Below are 19,916 nucleotides of genomic sequence, written 5' to 3' on the forward strand. Positions count from 1 at the left end.
AAACCTCCCCTGCCCCAGCTTCAGACCATTTCCTCTGGTCCTGTCATTACTCACCTGGGAGAAGAGGCCAACACCCCCCTCTCTACACCCTCCTTTCAGGTAGTTGTGGAGTGCAATGAGGTCTCCCCTCAGTCTCCTCTTCTCCAAGCTAAACATGCCCAGCTCCCTCATGTGACTTGGAGAAGATTTAAAGAGAAATACCAATATTAACACCTTGACTAATTTGTATCGAGCCTAGTGCTCACTTCCCGAAGTCTTAGTCCTGTAACACATCTGCAGTGAGCATGTGCCTTAAGAAAATAGGTGAGTGTGCTAGGAGTTCTGCAGTAGATGTTTGCAATGCTGAAAACCCATTACAGGGAGAAGTTCTATCTCAAGACAGGTTAGTTGTAAGCACAGCAGTACTAATGGGCCACAGTAGCTGCCTGAGAGCTATTTTTCCCTTTTTTTTTTTTTTTTTTCCAGCCTGTGTTGTAAACCTTTGAGGTACAGGACAGTTTGCATGTGGAAAGTGGTTTGTGTGTGTGCAGCTAGTTGACCTTGATTTAAAACATGGTGATCAGAACATTTAGAATGGGTGCTGCTTCATGTAGGTAATGGTCTGTCTGCCTTAGAGTAAGTGATGCCTATGTGATCCAACTTGGTAGCGACATCCTCTGTCTTTGTTTTATGCAAACCTGAAAAGCTGAGAGCTGTTCTGTTTCCTGTGTTCCCTCTTTAAAGATGGGAATGCTCCTCTTCGAGCCTTGGCCAAGCAGAGAATTGAGTCTAGATTCACCTGAATTTAACAACTGGATCATCCTTTCTGCTTTCATCCTCCTTAAAAATCAATATCTTGTTTCCACCAGTCTTAGCCATGGGCTTTGTGTTGAGCTTTCTCTGAAGCAGCCTTTTGGGAGGTTTCAGTGATAAGTAAGCAGTGTCAGTGTTAAGACAGCTGTGACAAAAGCTTTATAGATAGATATTTATGTACCTCAAAACAGATTTTGTGTAGAACCTACAATAGGTCAGAAAGCTGCATAGCTTGTGGAATATGAATGTTGTCATCTCTGTAGAAAGCGTTGCTTATTAAGCAAGCTTCTAGTCTCTTTCTGAGTCAGGAGGTCTCCAATACAGACTTAACAGCTACAGAAAATGAGTAACTGAAAGTTAGCATCTGAGAAGGATTGCTGCGTTACAGCTGAATGCAGATGTAAAATAATGCTCGTTGTTGAAGTTTCATGCTATTTACAGGGCACACAGCAGCTGGCTGCCAGTGCACCGACGCTGACTTGACCGAGCAGTCTACTGTAGTCACTTTCTAGACTGAGTTCTGAGACCTTCTGAGAAAGACCCAATTCAGGTCACATAAGGTTGTCTAGAGTACCCAAATCAGAAGAGAAAATCAGGAAGTTTGAGGAACCCAACACCTGCAATGCTATTAACGCTTATTGTCCTTCTAGAGTATTAACTTTTTGTAGACACATAGGATGGTTTGAGTTGGAAGAGACATTAAAGATCATCTAGTCCAACTATGTCTGTTGCTGTCTGACTGAATATTTAGCATGCAAGTTTCTGCAAAGTCTGATTTCTCTCCTCCTTTGGCCTTTAGTTGCAGCTTTAAGACATGAGGACATTGCTATCTGTTATTCCTTGGGCACACCTGCGAGTGCAAATGTATATTTTGGGGTAGATATGTTGGATTCAATAATATTTTTTTTTAATGATTTTCTGTTACTTCCTTATGATGTTTTTCACATGTCTGGAGACAATGGAGTTATGTTAAATGTAGATACTTTTTTCTTTTCTCCCCCCTCACCTTTAGGTGTTCTTCACACATCAGTTGTCCTCCTCACAGAGATGTGTGAGAGAAGCCCAGACATGCTTGCACACTTTAGAAAGGTAAGTGTGAACTGGTAATATTGCAGAGTCAATATCCATGATTTTGTTTGTGGTGGGTTGGGGTTTTTTTTGGTGGTTTTTTTGTTTGTTTTTTACCAATACCTCCTCTTAGTCTCTCTAGTGAAAACAGTGTGTATGTCTTTTAATAAAATACTTAAAGCCATTTGGGTGAAGAATTTCATGATACTGTCTGCTTGTTATCAATATTATTTTTTTAAAAAATAATTAAATTTGGGAATTTTGTGTGTATCTAGCCCAAATCCCCTTCAATAAGTGGGTAAGTTAAAAAACATCAGTTTTAAGACTCTGCAGTATGAAACTCATCCTAAAGTTGGATATAAAGTGTCCTCTTTGATGTTCCCTTAGCGTTTTTTCCACCATTTGTAGCTAATTGCATAGTGACACTGGCATCACAAATGTATTAAATGTAAAGAGGTAAAGATGAAAAACTGAGGCTTATACCAACACCTGAATGTTGTAACCACAGCCACACAGTTTTCTAAACTCAGGTCAAAAAATACCAATGGAAATTATAGTTATGTAGATACCTCATCTCTGGTGCATGCTATGTTACATCGTTTTCCATTTTAAGGGTTTGAGAGTCTAAGTCACTCTTCCTCCTCTGGTTAGGAACGTTTACTTCCCCCCCTGCTCCCCGCCAACCTCCCCCAGCATAGTCTCCTTTATGCTGTTTGCTATAATTTGCTGTGCGATATTATTGCCGTATGAAAGACTACCAATAGAAGGGCATCTGAAAATTTCATTATGTCATTCTGACTTCCTGGTCAAAGAAGGAGAAACTGAACAAAGCTGGTAGAGGCCATTTGTTTCTCTGAAATTCTTAAAGGTGCGTATTTACTTGTATGCCCAGTTTACTGTTCTTCCTTGGCTTGTCTATATCATTAGGAATTTCAAACAGTACATCCTTTGATGCATCCTAGCATTTTGGCATGCATCTTCCCTTGTCCTGATTATATATGTCAAAGCAGGAATGAAAGTGGGACTAGGGTCATCTTGAAGGTGGCTATCCCTGCTACTAATTGTTCAGTTAAGATAATAGTCACGGGAAAAGAGAGAAGAGCTGAGTCCACAAAATTTAGGTACTGGGTACATTCTTTTCTAGCTATTTCTTGTAGTTGTTTATGCTGTGAATGGTATAACACTGATGTGTCCCTAATGCCTGCTTCGTCTGTTTTGTCCCTTTTTGTCTGTTTGGAATCCTGCTGTGTGTTAGAATGAAAAGGTAAGAGTTAATTCTTCTAGATGGTGCATGCTTGCATTGAATCCGTAGGTGTTTGTCCCTTGTGAGGTGGTGCCTCTTAATGCCACGTTTGTGATTGATGCCACATGCTTAGATCAGTTGTATTTTTTTTTAATGCTTTTTGTGTGCTGGTCTTGTCTTGTCACTAAACCTCTCTCCCCTTAGCAGCCCTGAAACTCAGTTGTGGCCTTCTCTAAACACAAGCCTGCTTTCCTCAAGCTCCCTCATTTGATGAATACTTCAGGGAATTCTTTTTATGCCCAAACTGTAGTCCTGGGCTTTCTTCCCATCACAAACTGGGCTTTGCGTTTTGCCTGAATCATTTGGGTCCCCCAAAAGGGAGCAGGAGAGACACTTAGTTGTGACTAAGTGGACTTACTGTGCTGCAAAGAGCTACTGAGTACAGCTGCATTGCTGATATTTTTCATTGGTGTAACATGACTACAGAAGACTCGGGGGGGTGGCCCTCAACCGATCTCCATGGCTGTAATGTTTCCCTTTGTTTGTCCTGTCCCCAGTCCTGATAACTCTTGCATGTTAGAAGGCAAAGAAAACGTTAATCAGGGTTCCAGGAATGCTCCAGCACGTCATCCCACTTGTCTGTTACTCTGTCTTGAGGGAAGATGTTGCAGCATCCTTTGGTTTCCTCTTTAAGGCAGATAATAGGAAATTAATGGTTCCTTTTGTTTGTGTGTTTTACAAAATGCATGTTTTCAGAAGAGTGTGTAATTCCTGAAGAGCGAAGGTAGGAATAAAGAGAGGTGACAGGGAAACTCAGCTAGTTTTCTTCTTGCACTGTACTACAAATGTACAGGACTTTAGTCCAGGAAACATTGCCCGTTTAGTATGTCCACATGCAGCTGTTGTGCTCTGTAAGTCACATTATGATTTTGGCACCTTCTGCTACTGTCTGTCCTGAATCTGAAGCACCATCTTGATTTGATGTTGTCAGAAGTGGCAGCTTTATATAAGCAGTCTCTGATTGAGTGAAAACTTAGTGTGAATGCAATCCCTGACTCATAGTATATACTATGAATACATGAATGCAGGTGCAGCACATCTCAAGGATGGGAAAATGTGTTGAGTCTCAAGGGTGAATCAGTGGGAAAGGTTTTATAGAGAATATTTTGATAAACTGTAATTGTCACGCATGGAGTTGAGAGAAAGAATGATGCTGTCCCGGTGCTAGCAGTGTTTCACAAATGAAAAATCCACTTACTGCAGCCACTATAACGCCTCTGTCTGGTTTGGTACCTCATCTCCAGCCAGTGGCTGGATTATTTTAATAATCCCAGGATTGAGAGGGATAGAAGAAACTTTCTGTGGAAGGAATAAAGCTTGTAGAGGTCTACGTCTCTGCGTCATCCACCAGGAGTGACTTTTTTCTTACAATTCAATGACAATTAGTCCAGTTTCTGTCTTTCAGCCTTAAGATTTTTCATAGGATGTGTTGGAAATGAGCTTCCATTTAATGCCTTTGATTACTCATAGCTGCTATGAAGGCTTTTAGAGTTAAATAATAAGTTTGTTATAGCTTTAATGATTAGTTTATTTGCTACATTGTGTCTTAAATTGATTATTTGCTTGGCATGTGTGAGATGCTGCAGAGAAATTCTGTTAGGGTTCCTCAGAGTTGCCCTGACAGATGAAGCACATCACTAGAGGTGCCTAAGATGGAGGGAGTTGAACGAAACATTTCCAAATAGGTAGCATTTCTTCAAAGCTGTGCACAAGTCTTGAAAGATAACTTATCCCTATGGGTAGATGTCTACTGGGAGACTGGTGCCATCAACATCTGAGGAATCTGAACTGCTTCTGAAAGATTTATTTTTTTTTTTTATCCCATCAGTCGGAAAGAAACTTTAAAATACGAACAATACAATTTTGTGCTCCTGAATCTGCCGTGGTAGCAGTGCTTCCATCAGTTTCTCTGCTATTACGCAGAACCTTTCTAATGGTAGTGAAGCAAAGAATTTGGTCAGTTTAGTGTTGCTGCTCTTGCTGAGAAGTTTGGGGTGAAGAAGAGGAGAAGAGACCCTGGAGTTACTTGTAGGGAAGAAGTAATCTAACAATAGAGCCCTGGGGGAAGGCTGAAGGGAAATCCATTCTCTTCCCTATTTGGAAACTCCTGGAGAGGAAGTAGATCACAAAGCTTTTCTTTCTGGAAGTTGAGTTGGATGCAGTGTCAAACTTTAAGGAATTCGTAATAATTTACACTAATCATAGTAGTACAGTACTTGAAAAGATCAAAACTCTTGGCTATGCCTAATGCTTCCAGGGCTATGCTAAAAATGAGTGAGGAGCTAATATAAAGCCCCCAAGTGAAGTCCCAGAATTATACCATTTTAATAGTCCCAGCACATCCCCTTTTCGTGAAGAGAGGAATTTAAGTTGGTTTTTCCTCTCAGGCCTCAACTGCCAAGCTCTGGTAGATTTAGTACTTTAAAGATACAACGTGGTGCTCAGGTCCCAGCTCAGCTGTTTCTAGTTGTGCCCTAGCTAAGCTGTGGGTATTCACGTAACATCAGCTCTAGGTGTGCGCGTTGAACTTTGAGGAAGAATCCATAGACTGACTTGCTTTCAAATAAAAGATTTGTTCTTGGACCTGTACTTCAAAGCTGGTGGGGGGAAGGAACAACACCCTAATAGGACAACTCTCTTCTTCACAGCTTGTTCCCCAATTAGTTCGTATTCTGAAGAACCTTATCATGTCTGGATATTCACCAGAGCATGACGTGTCTGGGATCAGTGACCCCTTTTTGCAGGTAAGAACTGATGCAAACAGTGATTGATAGCTTTAATTCTAGTACAGTGTTTTGAGACTTTGGTATGTTGAGGTGGTTACCTCAGGGCAGCTCTGTTGATTTTAAGATTTTGTGTCTTTGTTGTAGCTGATTGTGCAAATGCTCTTCATCTACCTTAGTGAAAGACACCTGCCTTTGTTTAAACAGCAGTTGTAGTGCCTTATCATTTTATGTGAAATTGTGACAAAAGGGAGAGGCAGCAATGTGTGTTGGTCTTGCAAGGCTGTGCCTAGTGGGTATGGGGGTACTCTTAACAGTTCTGGCTAGTGGGAAGAAAAGGAGTACAGCATAAGCCTGTTCTTGTTTGTAAAGGTCTTATTAAAGATAAGCATTTTGCTTAGGAATGGAAATCAGCAGATTGTTTTGCTCCTTTGGCACTCCTCAGGAAGTGTACTGGGCATTTCGTAGTTCCCATCTGAAACACTGCCATCCAATGAGACTTTCTTTGCTTTATTTTGTCAAATAGGTACGAATCCTGCGGTTACTAAGAATTTTAGGGCGAAATGATGATGATTCAAGTGAAGCGATGAATGATATACTTGCACAGGTGAGGTGTGCAAAGTCGATGAGCAGCTTGAACTTTCTCTTTTGGTTTCTTAATAATTTGTCTTCAGCAGCACTGGTGAGGATACAGCTGCTTGCTATGCTGGGTTGAATTTTGCTGCAAGAGACACATGTTCATAGGTGTGATGTTTCTTTGCTGGGGATTGGGTAGTTTCACTGCCTGTTCTGCAGAACAGCATGAAGGGGATCTGTTTTGGATGTGTTGGAGTCGCTTATTTTGTTTCTTTTCTCCAGGTTGCCACTAATACAGAAACAAGTAAAAACGTGGGAAATGCCATTCTCTATGAAACTGTGCTGACTATTATGGACATAAAATCTGAGAGTGGACTTAGAGTGAGTTACCTTTGCTATGGCCTTTTTTTCCCCTGGGCTTATATTAGAGTAATTTGTGTAGAGAACATGAAGCAAAGTTGTTTTGCCCAAGCATAGCCCTGCAGTTCCCTCTAGATAACGTTGTAGCCTCTTCAGAAAATGGTGTTTGTGTTTTGTTTTGTTTTTAAATAACAAAAATAAAAAAGCAAAACTTCCTGCAGACTGTGTTCCCTTGAGTGCAGGAGAGAGCTTGTGCTGTGTTTGTCTTAGCTTTTCCTCTGCTTAGTCAGCTTCTAGAACTCTTTATGTTGTGCTTTCGGCCAAGAACCACAATGGTAGTTTTGACATGTTGCCTTTAAAACCATCTTGAAACAATGAAGATGACCAGCAGCCTGTTTTGATCGCTGACTTTCCCTAACTCTTTCTGCAGGTGTTAGCCATTAACATCCTAGGCCGTTTCTTATTAAACAACGACAAAAATATTAGGTAAGTTGTATAAAGTGTGTTTTAGCAACACCCAGTTTAAAATGTTTGAGAAGCAATCACACAAAGATTATGCTGAAGTAGAGCTTTCCAGGAGACCATATTGGGAAGTAGTGTTGTTGGGGTTAGCGTGACTTGTCTGGCTATCTTCCTTCTTGGTGCATTCTTTTCTCTGTGAAAATCTTAACTGTTGCCCTGCCCTTCTTAGTTGGTGAGTCTGGTTGTATGATCTAATTCTTAGCATGGGATTTCTTAATCTAGTCAAGTGTTTTTTTCCGATAAGCTGTGAATCTCCTGTCTTGTCCCAGCTGGTCTGTGGTGATGTTGAAATCAGAGGTGGCATTGGAGATCTGACAAATTAGGCAAAGGGTGTGGTTTTTCTGATTGTGGGCTGTTGTCAACAAGGAGGTTTGGTTGTGCTTTGGTCACTATGAATCTGGAAATGAGATTGTCGCAACTGCTAGAATTAAGTCCCATCTCCAGGCATTTTGATTGCAAATCATGGTATAGGCAGAAGACTCTAGCGTTGGGAATTGCAGCTCAGGCTAGTCTGAGTGCATGATCTATGGAGGTCTGATCTTTAATTGCCTTGTCTTTTCAAAATGTTCTTGAAGACCGGACCACCGACATGAGCCCAGGTGTTGGGACAGGTGCTTGCCCAGGCAGCAGGATGTTGTTAGGCACGTTACAGTTTAGTATGGTAACTCACTTTTGAAGATAGGCCAGGCAGTCCCCTAGAAGACTTCCATTTATTACTGAGTACAAGAGAACCTTGTTCTGTTGCAAAGTAAGACTAAGTTTTGGGGGGGTGAGTGTCTGTGCATAGAAATTAAATGCCTACTGTCAACTATTTATTACTGTATGTCCTTATCCCAGATATGTAGCTTTGACGTCATTGTTGAAAACTGTGCAGACAGACCATAATGCAGTACAGCGGCATAGAAGCACGATTGTGGACTGCCTGAAGGATCTGGATGTCTCCATTAAAAGGTAATTGAAATATCATTGAAATAGACTCTCAAGGCTGACAGCCTGTGGAAAGTGAGCCAGGGCATAGGGAAAAACAATAATAATCTCGGGGCACTGTAAGTGAGACTAGTATTAATGCGTAGTATGGTTCATACTTCAAAGAAGGTAATGAAAGATGTGCAGCCACCTCCTTTGGGAAGCTGCTTTTACGTTTTATGAATCTTGGATTGGGAAAAAAAGATTTTTCCGTTTGCCTGAATTTTTCCAAAATGGAGTCTCAATGGAGATCAAATTGTGTGCTCACAACATGATGGAGAACCTCCATAAAGTATGATCCTCATCAAAGCTACTCTGACATGCTCCGTATTGTTTTTCTTTCCCAGATGACCAGGCAGTGCCATGTTGTCTTGAAGCAGTGTTAAGCCATCCAAATAATGTATTCTAGAGTAAATTTGCTTAGGCTGTGGTAGAATTCAGACTTACTCGATTGTTCAAGTAATTTGTTTGCAAACCACATCCTGTTGTGCATTCTTGGTATTCATTTGTCATTTAAATAGCGGTATGTTGCTACTTCTCTGGGCAGTGGGAGAGCTTGCAACCTCACTCCTCTCTACAGAAAGACTTTCTTCTGATACTCAGTTTAAACTTCTTCCTCTGTTTCTTCTTGTTACTTCAGTTATGTTCCTTTTACTCATGATGTTAACTTTCTCCTTTTTCTGTCAGACACTAATGCTCTTGAATTGCTTGATCTCACTTTTGCCCAGCCTATATGGAATCCTGCTTTTAATCTTCTAAATTGCATCTTTCAGCCTGTTGATTGCTTGCTCTTTCAGAATTCTCTTCCTCATCATTATTCTTTCTATAACAGGTGGTCTGAGCTCAGTGCACATCTTACATGTCAGTGATGGGGACAGTGGCATCCCTGTTGCATCTTGTGGAATCTGTCTGCTGCAGGCCAAAATTTCATTGAGCTCTCGTCACATCATGAATATACTTTCAAAATTGCTCAACCTCTTCTTTTCCATCTTGTCAAACTGATTAGATACACCATAGATACTTGTTCTGACAGGCATTCTTCAAATTTATGCCCATCCTTGAATCAGATCTGTATTTTTTAACAGCACTGCTCAGTCTAATATGTACAGGATAGGAAAGAAATTGTATCTGTCTCGCTTTGGAAACTTAGTTTTTACTGTTATATAGGTGGGTATCATGTAATCTATTTTTACAGTTGCAATCTATCCCAAAACAAATATGTATCTTATATGCTGAGCAAGTCAGGCTGCTCTTGCTGTTCAATGCCAGAGCCAGCATGAAGCTAGGTTGTGGAATAGCAAAGCCTCATCTAGGTTTTGGATAGAAGGCAACAAAAGCATTTTATTGGTGCCTGCTAGGAAAACATAGGTATGCTACAAATGACAGAGCTTCATGTCTGAGTGCTGTTGGAGGATGAAGCCTTTGAGTGATCCATCGGCAGAGCATGATATTGCCGTGCTGACACTCATGCTGCTGACACTGCACTGTCTTCATTGAAGCAATATACTGTCTGTTGGAGTCCCCAGGTAGCAAGTTTCAAGGGCTGGGATTTGAGGGAAAGACACGATACCTGGTTTGGGTTATCTGAAGCGTGGTCTGTTGTCGTTGTCTTTTAACCATTGCAGTGCATCTTTCGGTCCCTGTAGTATAATCCACAATGGCTTTGCCATTTAATTCAAGTCTTTTTGTCTGTCTGCTTAATATGATCAAGCTACATGATTAGGAATTTCATGACAGAAATGAGCTGTGTAATATGATTGAAGGTAAGCAATGTTATATGTTGCGATAAAGGCCTGGTGTTAAGATTGCAGAGTACCTCTGTGCACCTGCAGTATTGATATATCTGCTATAATGTGACTGAAAAGTTAAACAGGAAAATACTGGTACAGTTAATGTGGAAGGCTGTTCTCATGGGGTTAATTAATGTTGCTGTCCTCTTAATTAAGAGGTAAGTGCATTTGAGTAACTGGACTTGGGTGGGTTTTTTTTTTTTTTTTTACTTCATTAGCTTAAGATACTTTATTGGTTTTCTGTCTCTTGCCCTAGGCGTGCGATGGAACTGAGTTTTGCTCTTGTTAATGGGAACAATGTCCGTGGAATGATGAAGGAGTTGCTGTATTTCCTAGATTCCTGTGAACCAGAATTCAAGGCAGACTGTGCATCTGGAATATTTCTTGCAGCTGAAAAGTATGGGGCCATTTTACTTGCTATTAATTTTTTGTACATCCTCGGAATTATGAGCATTTTGTGTGTTGCACACCCCCCAAGAGAGAATATGTTGATCATCTCTTGTCCATTTGCTGATCTCTCTGTGGTGTGTCAATTTTAACCCACTCTGAGGAAGAGGAACACCTGTGCCTTGGGACACACTAGTGTGTCCCATATGGATAGTCCTCATATCACTAAACCACTCTAGTATATTGATTTCTGCTGTGCTTTGGAAGAGGTATTGTGTTGACATCCTGGCCCTGCTCCCCCTCCGCACACACAGATTCTCTCTGGTTAGTTGTACAGGTGAGATGATCTCTTTACTGTTGAGCCGTTGTAATCAGCAGCTTGACTTTGAAGTGCTGCATGTGCAAGGTATGGCTGTGCTGTGTTATACAGGCTCGTATATTCAGTTTTGCAATGTCAGCGTTAATACAAAAAGTCCAAGAATGTGAAATGTCTGGTGTTTTGTTTTGGGGGATGGGGTTGTGTGTTTTGTTGGTGTCTCCCCCGCAGGAAACAGTGGGCCAGGAAGTAGCTGGATGGGGAGGTTCTGGTGATGATGGGTTTCTTGCTGGTGTGGAAGGCTAGCAGTTATTGCTCTAACTTATTTTCTTAATTTTGTCAGGTATGCTCCTTCCAAACGCTGGCACATAGACACAATTATGAGAGTCTTAACAACGGTAAGTGAAACTGCCTCTCTTGTGTGTGACTACATAAAAACTTTTTAATTCTGTAGTACCTTACTCATCATCAAGTTGAAGATGGCTATAAGGACTAGCAGATAAAAATTCTACAATACACAGAGGAAGTGCACTTATATCCTAGTGACCATAATAATCGTAAGCAGCCAGTCAGAAATATGTAAACTCAGTAAATATGACTGAGTGGTGTTTGATTTCATGTATGATGTATGTATTTCATGTATGATTTCACTGATTTCAAATGTGTGATTTCAGAAACACACAAGAATACAGTGTGTAGCAGAGGTTTTTTGTTTGTTTTTTTTCTGTTTGTTTGGTTTTGGTTTTGTTTTTTTTCTACTGCAGTAATCCTGCAGTAGTCACATTATATTCTAAGTTAGGACAGCTCTTGTGCTGTCTGTGATTCCAATATACAGTACTTTCAGGGGAGAGTGAACACAGCCTTAAGTGACTTGCAAAGGGAAAGGGAGTAAAGCAATTTCTTGGCATTATTCCAAGTTGAGTTTATCAAAGCTTTTTTTTATGAAACTGTATCAACAGCTTTCTAGCTCCTTTTCTTTGGGTTTAATTATTACTCTTTACCTACATGAATTTCTTTATAAACATCACAGATGAGGTGGAACTGGAGTAATGTTTTGGCAAACAGGAGGGAAGAGATCTTGATAACTTGGATAGGCAGTGTGCTCCCAGAGGCAAAGCAGTGGGAAGAAATTTATTTTATCAGTATGAGTGTTCAAATTTGAGAAGTTAATCAGGAAGCGAGTCTGGCTTGTGTGCTATTTTGCCACCCTGAAACAGAGAAAAGTAGATTCCTTTGAATGGAGAGTTGATTTCCATTACAAGGTTGACTGTGAGGATTGCTCTCAGATTACTTCCCTCAATTAAATGACTTCCTTCTCTTGGCTGCTAGAGAAACCATTAATAAAGCTGTATTCATAAGACTACCTACTGCAGACTGTTACAGATAAACATCCTTTTCAGTTTAGCAGACTTAGGAGAGCTAACACCAAAGATGGCACCAGCCATCTTTGGCTAGATGGATTCTTAGTTGACCTAATTGGGCTCACTTAATTTCCTTCTTTTTGCGTGCTCTGGTCTCAGTGTCAGAGGAGTGCCTAAACAGAACAGGTTTGGAACAGTATATATCTTCCCTTCAGTGCCAAACCTGTGTGACTGATAGCGTATTGCCCCACATGCTTTCCTGGCCTTAAAGTGGGCTTTGCCCTCTGAGCTCTGTGTTCCTGTCCTCTAACCAAAGAGTGATACACAGGCAAGTTCCTGGGTCCTGCACTTGTTTGGCATAGTCGGGCTATGAGCAAACTATCGAATAAGCTGCATTCTGCCCCCAGGGTGTCTTTCAACTTAAAGCCTTCCATTTAACAGAAGAGTTTTCTCTGTTGCTTTTTGTTCCTTCTGTAGCACAGGCTAAGAAGTGTCTGTCCTCTTGACAAATTCAGGATATCTGTAGTATGGATTTCTCTAGGTATAGTTGACTTCATTGGGAAAATGTGCTGTCCTGTACTTCTACCCATCTGACCCTGCTCAAAATCAGCCATAAAGTGCTTGGGGATGAGGAGGTTGACTTTTATTTCTGCGTACATCGGGTGGCTTTGTGAAGAATATCGGTAGATGCTGAGTGTTCCTGACAAGTCAGATAGTGAAATCTAACAACTTTTATTTGTCTCTTGAATACACAATTCTTCTCGCAGGCAGGAAGTTATGTTCGTGATGATGCTGTTCCCAATCTGATTCAGCTAATAACTAATAGTGTGGAGATGCATGCCTACACTGTGCAGAGACTCTACAAAGCCATCCTTGGTGATTACTCCCAGGTAATACCAAATGCTTCAGTTTTCTTGTTGTACTATAATAAGCATGTTAACTAAGCATCTCAAGGTAAGTCAACATCACGCTGTCTAGCTCCAAGGGACAGATTGCAGAGGAGGTGTGTCTTCTATAAGTTCATGTTATTTTTATTTTCTCTAATTCTCTTAGGGAATTCTTGATTGAATCAAATATTCCTGTTATTTCTGCTGTGGAGAACTTCCTTGGCTAAAAAGAGGGCTAAGCTTGCTCTGGGAAATGGTGATGGTTTAATTTGTCATACAGGCACCCACTTATATCTGAGGCGTCTGCTTTTTCTTCTTCTAACAGCAGCCCCTGGTGCAAGTGGCCTCTTGGTGCATAGGAGAGTATGGAGATCTTCTGGTGTCTGGTCAGTGTGAAGAGGAGGAACCAATACAGGTATAGCTTGGGAAAGAACAACTTTGTAGTTGTCTGAGGCTGGAGCTGCCTGATGCTGGCTATGCGAGGGGAATGCTTGCTACAGATACTTGGTGTCCATGATGGTGATAGACCCTGGACAGGAGTCTCCTTCCCACGCTACAGGCATGGGCTGTGTAAACACTCACTGAGAGGAGTGCAGCTACAATTGGCAGAGCAGTGTGGTTTCAGTGCTAACCTAGCTTGCAGGGTATCTGCTAGAGTCTTAGCTGTGTATTTTGGTTATAAACCTGCTCTTCAATATGTGGAACAGGAACTGTATTTTAAAACTAATATCATAAGATCTCCACCTAGATGCATCTGTCTCGTGCACTCTGAACGTATGCTACAGGCTCACAAAGTCGTGGAGGGGAGATGACGTGGCCATTAAACAATAGGCAGGTTTTTACAGTATGTCCTGGAAAGCTTGCAGCAAAGCTTCTCTCTGTCTCAGCCTAACCTTTCTGTACCTTTTCAGGTAACAGAGGATGAAGTTCTTGATATTTTAGAAAGCGTCCTGATATCTAATATGTCTGCATCTGTTACACGAGGCTATGCTCTCACTGCCATCATGAAGCTTTCCACAAGGTTCACCTGCACTGTCAAGTGAGTTCTCACTGATGTACTGCACAGGGCTTTGTTGCAAATATGCTGGCGTCAGTTGTCTTCAGTAGAAATATTTCTCAGACACCTTCTGCTTCTATGGTTTTACAAGAGTCATCTTGTTATTTCTTGGCTTTTCAGTTCTCCTTTGCTTGCAGGATGGAAGACTTCCACTGATTTGTACTGTTTTCTCTGTGGATGTCCTCTACCGTGTAGGGACTTAATCTGTTGCTTGAAAACCATTTTATGGGGAAGATAAGTCCTTGCTTTCAATGGACTGTTCTTTGCAGTCCCTTTTTCAGCTGGTGGAGAGAAAAATAGGCTTGTTTCCTACTGATGGCTTCTCTGTCTGGGTAGTTGAGCTTTCTTAATATATACCTTGTAGTGGTTTATTAATCACCTGCTGATGCTGTTTTGTGAAGGGGCAGTTCAAAACTGGATGTTGCATAGCTTCTCCAGGAAAACAGCAGTGACTGCTGTTTTAAATGACTTACACAAGGCACCTGCTGAGCAGATGCCAGATAGTGTCTTCTGGATGACAAATGCTCATCCCTTGTTTACTGCTGCTAATTCCATGGTTTGTTGTTTTTTGTTTCCTCCTCCCCCCCAGTCGCATCAAGAAGGTAGTTTCCATTTATGGCAGCAGCATTGATGTGGAGCTACAGCAGAGGGCAGTGGAATATAATGCACTTTTCAAGAAATATGACCACATGAGGTAAGTGCTGATGAGTTTTGGTGTTTGAAAAGGATCGTTATAATCTACTCTGATGTCCTGTGTACCACAGTTTGGCTTTGAGAGCTTTGTCTGGTGATTTTGGTAGGATTACAGAGGAACTAGAATTCGTTTGTCATCTACAGTGTTAGTGAGTGTTTTAAGAACTTAACATATCCTAGGAGATTGTTCTGTGATTAGGGACTTTCTCTGCCAAAACATTTCCCCTGCTTTGAGCTTGAACTTGACTAACTTCTAGGTGTTGAGTCTTAAATTTGTTAGCTGAGTGTTTGCAGGTAGCTTTTACCATGCTAATATTACCACAGTCATTAGGTTCAAACTCATTTTAAAATGTCTTGGGAATAAGCATGCAGAGATCCATTGATGTGTCCTCCTAAGCTGTGCTCTGAACTTGAAGTAATTCTTCCAACTGTTAATACTCTTCAGTTTTCCAGAACATCTTAATTTACTGCATCTTCTTGTGTGTATCTGTTTAAAATCTCAAATTGTGCATGCAAAGGCATACTATTTCACTACACCACTCAGCATCCCTGTTTTACAATTTGTGACCATGTTAAACTCCTTGCACCTTATCATTGAGAGGTTCCCATTCATCACTGCTTTGCTCAAGTCATTGTTTCCTTAAGAGAAAGTTAAAACCCTACTTTATTGCAATAACTGAAGCTGTAGTTCTTTGCAGAATAGCCATTAATCTGCTATGTGCAATAGGTAATTGTTGATTCATAAAAGCACCACAGATTCTTCTCAGTGAGGATCATAAGATTGGAGGAGATCTTCTGGGGATTAACTTCATCCACCCTTGAAAACGTTCCATAAGATTCCATTTTAGAGTCTGGAGGAGAGGACAGAGAGAAAATGGGCGCCACTGGACTAAATAATTTCTGTATTTGTAGGGGCATCCAAACCTTGTTTCAAAGGCTCTTCACAGTCGCTTTTTTCCATAGGTACTATTCGCTATGGGTAGGACACAACATCCTTGTGATTTCCTCTTCTCTCCTCCCGTGGGATCTATGCAGCAATTCAAATTGTTCTTGGAAAAGTCACGTTAATGAGCTAGGGCACGTAAGCTGCCTGTGGCTTCACATGAAGCCTTATTAATGAGTTGAGAAAAATCTAGCATGAGAAGCTTTTGATCTCTGAATTGACCATTGCAGACAACAGTGTCTGGTGATCATCTGGCTTTTAATCAGATGGCAGCGTGTGCTATTCGTAGTTTTGGGAAGTGTTGCACTTCAGAAAAACATATGTGAGCTTCATTCAATTTTACAAGAGAGCATTTTCCCCCAGTATATTCTGGTATTCGTTACAGTGTAAAGATCAAGGTTTAATAGTTTCTGCTCATTAAGACTTTGTTCATGGTCAAAAATGTCACCCATTCTTGGGTTTATTGGTACTGAAAACCTTTTCAGACCAAAAGATGTGTAGACGGTGTGGCTTACTCCTATTTCGTGCAGTGCTTTGTGGCTTGATCTGCAAGAGTAATGGCCTTTGTATTATGGACTAGTTCTCCCTATACAGGTTTTCCTAGTTTTTTGGTTTGATGTCAGGATTCTGGATCCTGTGCCTCTTCTTCAGTCTCTGTATCATTTCAGGAGGGTACTCTCAAGGGCTGAACTTAATCTCTTTGAAAATTTAATTTGGCTAAATGAGAGCACGGTGATTTGCTTTTCCAACTTTGTTACCTGCTGTTAATCCTTCTGCAAAGAGAAGTCAAATTAGCTGACTCAACTGCATATGGAACAAAGCAGTCAAGTGTCCCGTGTCTGCCGTTAATCCGCCATTGCTCAGCCATTTAGTCTTTGTCTTGGAATTTTTTTATCTTAGCCCCTCAGTGGAAACTGTCAAGCACTAGGGGAAAACATGAGGCAGGAAGGCTTGTTTGGCTTTCAGCTGTCAACTAATGTATTTCTGCTGGCACAGAACGCCAGGGATTGCTTCTGACCACCTCAAGCTGTCATGCAATCTTACAGTTCCCCTGCATTGGAGCTAAAAGGAATAGGCAGGTTGCCCTGTGTATATCATCTCCTGAATGTCTGAGTAATTGGATTGGGATCCAGGAAGACGGCACAGTGTAACTATGTCAGCTTCTTTCAGGCCAGCCCTGCTTGAGAGAATGCCAGTAATGGAGAAAGTCACCACAAATGGCCCTACTGAGATTGTACAGACCAACGGCGAGACAGAGCCAGCGGTACTGGAAACCAAACCTCCACCCTCTGGATTGCAGCCTGCTAGCCAGGTAATGGAAACTGATCTAGGATAAGTTTCCACTGCCTGACCAACCACACTACTAGCCACTGACAACAGTAAGCTGAGACCGTCTCCCTCCCCCTCTCTGCCTCTTTGCTAGTTCTGGCCTGGTGATGACTGCATCATCTCTATAATCTCATGGCTCTAGTGTCAAGAAGAGGTGTGTGAAAGAGGCTGTTGTGGGGAGTGCAAGAACAGGGTGGGGTAAAGCCATCTATCCCCCAACCTGTCTCGGTGCGCACAAACTCCATCCTTCTCTATCTCTGTGGTCCCAAGAGCAAGGAAATTAGATCTTTTGTGGGGCAGGGGACCGTAGCCAAACTAAGAACCTCTCTGACTGGCCAGCCATTGGTCTTCAATCTGAGAGCAAGTAGAATCCATTACATTTGCAAGGGTAAGTAGCAGGAAGTTGAATATGTAACTATTGCTTCCACTCTCTTATTAGGCAAATGATTTGTTGGACTTGTTGGGGGGAAGTGATATAACACCTGTAATCCCCACTGCACCTACAAGCAAGCCAGCTTCTGCTGGTGGGGAGCTCCTTGATCTTCTGGGAGACCTCAACCTAACAGGTGAGCAGGCTGCACCTCTTAAAAGTCTACGGTCTCAGTCCTGGGGTGGGTGGGATGTGGGCTGGTTAATTCACTTCCTGTCAAGTCCTAGTCTTCACACATACTCTTACCAAGATCCATATTAGCATACAGGTGGGAGTCAGAATGAAGTCGCATGTTGATTAGCTGTTGAGACTCAAGCTGTTGAGACTCAAGCATTTTCATGCTCCAGCTTGGGAATGCTGTGAGCCGTTCCAGAGAGGACTGGGAGATGTGAGGAATTAACTCCATTTGAATGCCTGCTAGCTCAAGAGGAGCCAGTCCTTTTTAGTGAAAACAGAGAAGGGGAGGATGATAACGCAGATGATTTGTAGAGCTTCATGTAAAGAAATATGATACGCAGCAGTTGATCTTTGGAGGAGTAATTACTCTTTATTTCATGACAGCTAAGTAATAATCCTCCAACATTTCTTGTAGGTTCTCCAGTATCTGCCCCTGCGCCCCAGATAGCACAGCCTCCGTTCCTGCTTGATGGACTTTCATCACAGCCTCTCTTCAATGATATTGCTGCAGGTTAGGGACATGTAAATCCTTAGCCTAAGGTGCCACAGCACCCAACTAGAAGAGGAAACAAGTGGTCGTGAAAAAAAAAAAGGGGGGGGATGTGGGAATGGAGTATGGCACAGACACTGGAGCAGGAGGAGGGGGTGTGTTCAATCTTCAGAAGAGTTCATGTCTGGAGTAAAGTAAACACGTTCTATGATGGTCTGCCGCTTTTTTGTTTTCTACAGGAATCCCTTCAATTACTGCATACAACAAGAACGGGCTGAAGATCGACTTTACCTTTGAGAGGTCAAACACCAACCCTAGCGTCACTGTAATTACGATACAGGCCTCCAACAGCACAGAGCTGGATATGACAGATTTTGTTTTCCAAGCTGCAGTACCAAAGGTACAGCCCCTTGGGGCAACTACAGTGATAGGCTTAGGGCCAACTGCAGATACTTCCTCATCAGTGCTTTCATGTAGACAGAAACTTGTAGCATGGTAAACAAGGCTGAGAGCAGTTAATAAGTTCCATAGTGCTCAGTCTGGTCATCTCTTTCTATTCTGAAAGTAAATGTTATAAATGCAATAGAACACCGGTTCCTATCAGATTGGACTGCGTCTGCTTGGACAAAATCTTGTTTAAAATCACCACTTTCTAGGAAAGCTGCTAAACCGTATGCAGAAAAATGTTGGGTAAGAAAAAACGAAGACACTAATCTTTCCCTTTATTCTTACATTCTAGGAAATATACCATGCCCTTTGAAGTTATGAATACATGAAAAAAATCTTTTGAAGCTATTAGCTGCTTATAAAAATTTAAATGAGTCCCCACACGGTGATTAGTGATGGTCCCTCCTTTAAGCAGCAAACTGTCTCCCCTTGCACTTAGCTGCAGCACAAAATCTGGGAGACAGGTATTGCCTAGTTTATAGTAGAGCAGACCATTTAAGCAGGGTGTGATTGGAAAGTCCTTCAAGTTTAGGAAAATCTATTCACTTCTGGGAGTTTCACTTCTAGGAATTAGTAATGTTCTAACTTTAATTCTTTTTGCCCTTTCTTCAGACATTCCAGCTGCAGCTCCTATCTCCCAGCAGCAGTGTCATCCCTGCATTTAACTCGGGGACCATCACACAGGTCATTAAAGTCCTGAATCCACAAAAGGTGAGTGATTCTGAGAACAGTTATTAAAGATACTGTCTTGGAATTGTACATTTAGTGGCAGTCGATTAGGGATGCATCTCTGATAAGAGACGGGGAGTGATGGTGTTACTGATGTGTTTTTAATGACAGTCACTTTGGTTAGGGTTAGGAAAAAGTTATGAAAAAGATAGGAGACCTCGGGCAAAGGTTTGGCCTTCTATTTGGTTATACTGCTAAAGCATATTCACAGGTTTGCAACCTTCTTGAATTCATGAATGTCTTTTGCATCAGAATGGTTGTTAAACAAGTTTTTAGATGGCCTTTCTGGAGGAGCTCAACCTGATGTTTGTACGTGTTGTAAAAGCGATGTCTGAAAGGCAAGCATCTTGCCATATAAATCTATTTAACATTCATTCTTGTTACTGCAGTGATGTTACTTGAGAAGTTTGTTACACAAAAAATAGCTTGATCCATTGTCTGTTTTGTCAAGTGGTGTCATTTGTTTTTAATGTGATGAGTGTAGTTTTAAACAGTTGATGGAAAGAATCTTTAGGTGTGATTTAATCGTAATTCTATTTGTTTTACAGCCTTCAGAGACAGGCTTCAATA

At 41.5% G+C, this 19,916-nt stretch overlaps 1 protein-coding gene and 1 non-coding gene across 4 annotated transcripts in view; both read left to right on the forward strand.

Annotated features, from left to right (window-relative positions):
- The window catches only part of AP1G1 (adaptor related protein complex 1 subunit gamma 1), a 42,762-nt gene that overhangs the window by 19,768 nt on the left and 3,078 nt on the right, over window positions 1-19,916 (forward strand). For 2 of the 3 annotated variants that reach the window (XM_063334948.1, XM_063334949.1), the window contains 17 exons: window positions 1,805-1,881; window positions 5,812-5,907; window positions 6,413-6,493; window positions 6,745-6,843; window positions 7,253-7,308; window positions 8,182-8,295; window positions 10,357-10,497; window positions 11,147-11,201; window positions 12,932-13,054; window positions 13,377-13,466; window positions 13,963-14,090; window positions 14,698-14,802; window positions 16,915-17,056; window positions 17,513-17,639; window positions 18,096-18,191; window positions 18,410-18,570; window positions 19,230-19,328. In XM_063334948.1, coding sequence (XP_063191018.1) covers window positions 1,805-1,881; window positions 5,812-5,907; window positions 6,413-6,493; window positions 6,745-6,843; window positions 7,253-7,308; window positions 8,182-8,295; window positions 10,357-10,497; window positions 11,147-11,201; window positions 12,932-13,054; window positions 13,377-13,466; window positions 13,963-14,090; window positions 14,698-14,802; window positions 16,915-17,056; window positions 17,513-17,639; window positions 18,096-18,191; window positions 18,410-18,570; window positions 19,230-19,328 — 1,790 coding nt within the window. The remainder of the gene's footprint in view (window positions 1-1,804; window positions 1,882-5,811; window positions 5,908-6,412; window positions 6,494-6,744; window positions 6,844-7,252; window positions 7,309-8,181; window positions 8,296-10,356; window positions 10,498-11,146; window positions 11,202-12,931; window positions 13,055-13,376; window positions 13,467-13,962; window positions 14,091-14,697; window positions 14,803-16,914; window positions 17,057-17,512; window positions 17,640-18,095; window positions 18,192-18,409; window positions 18,571-19,229; window positions 19,329-19,916) is intronic. The other variant, XM_063334950.1, reaches the window with a different exon arrangement.
- Window positions 9,710-9,796, forward strand: LOC134515730 (small nucleolar RNA SNORD71). The gene has a single exon (XR_010071097.1). It is a non-coding gene; the product is annotated as a small nucleolar RNA SNORD71 (small nucleolar RNA).

The sequence above is a fragment of the Chroicocephalus ridibundus genome, chromosome 4 (genome assembly GCF_963924245.1).
Source record: "Chroicocephalus ridibundus chromosome 4, bChrRid1.1, whole genome shotgun sequence".
Classification (NCBI taxonomy): Eukaryota; Metazoa; Chordata; class Aves; order Charadriiformes; family Laridae; genus Chroicocephalus; species Chroicocephalus ridibundus.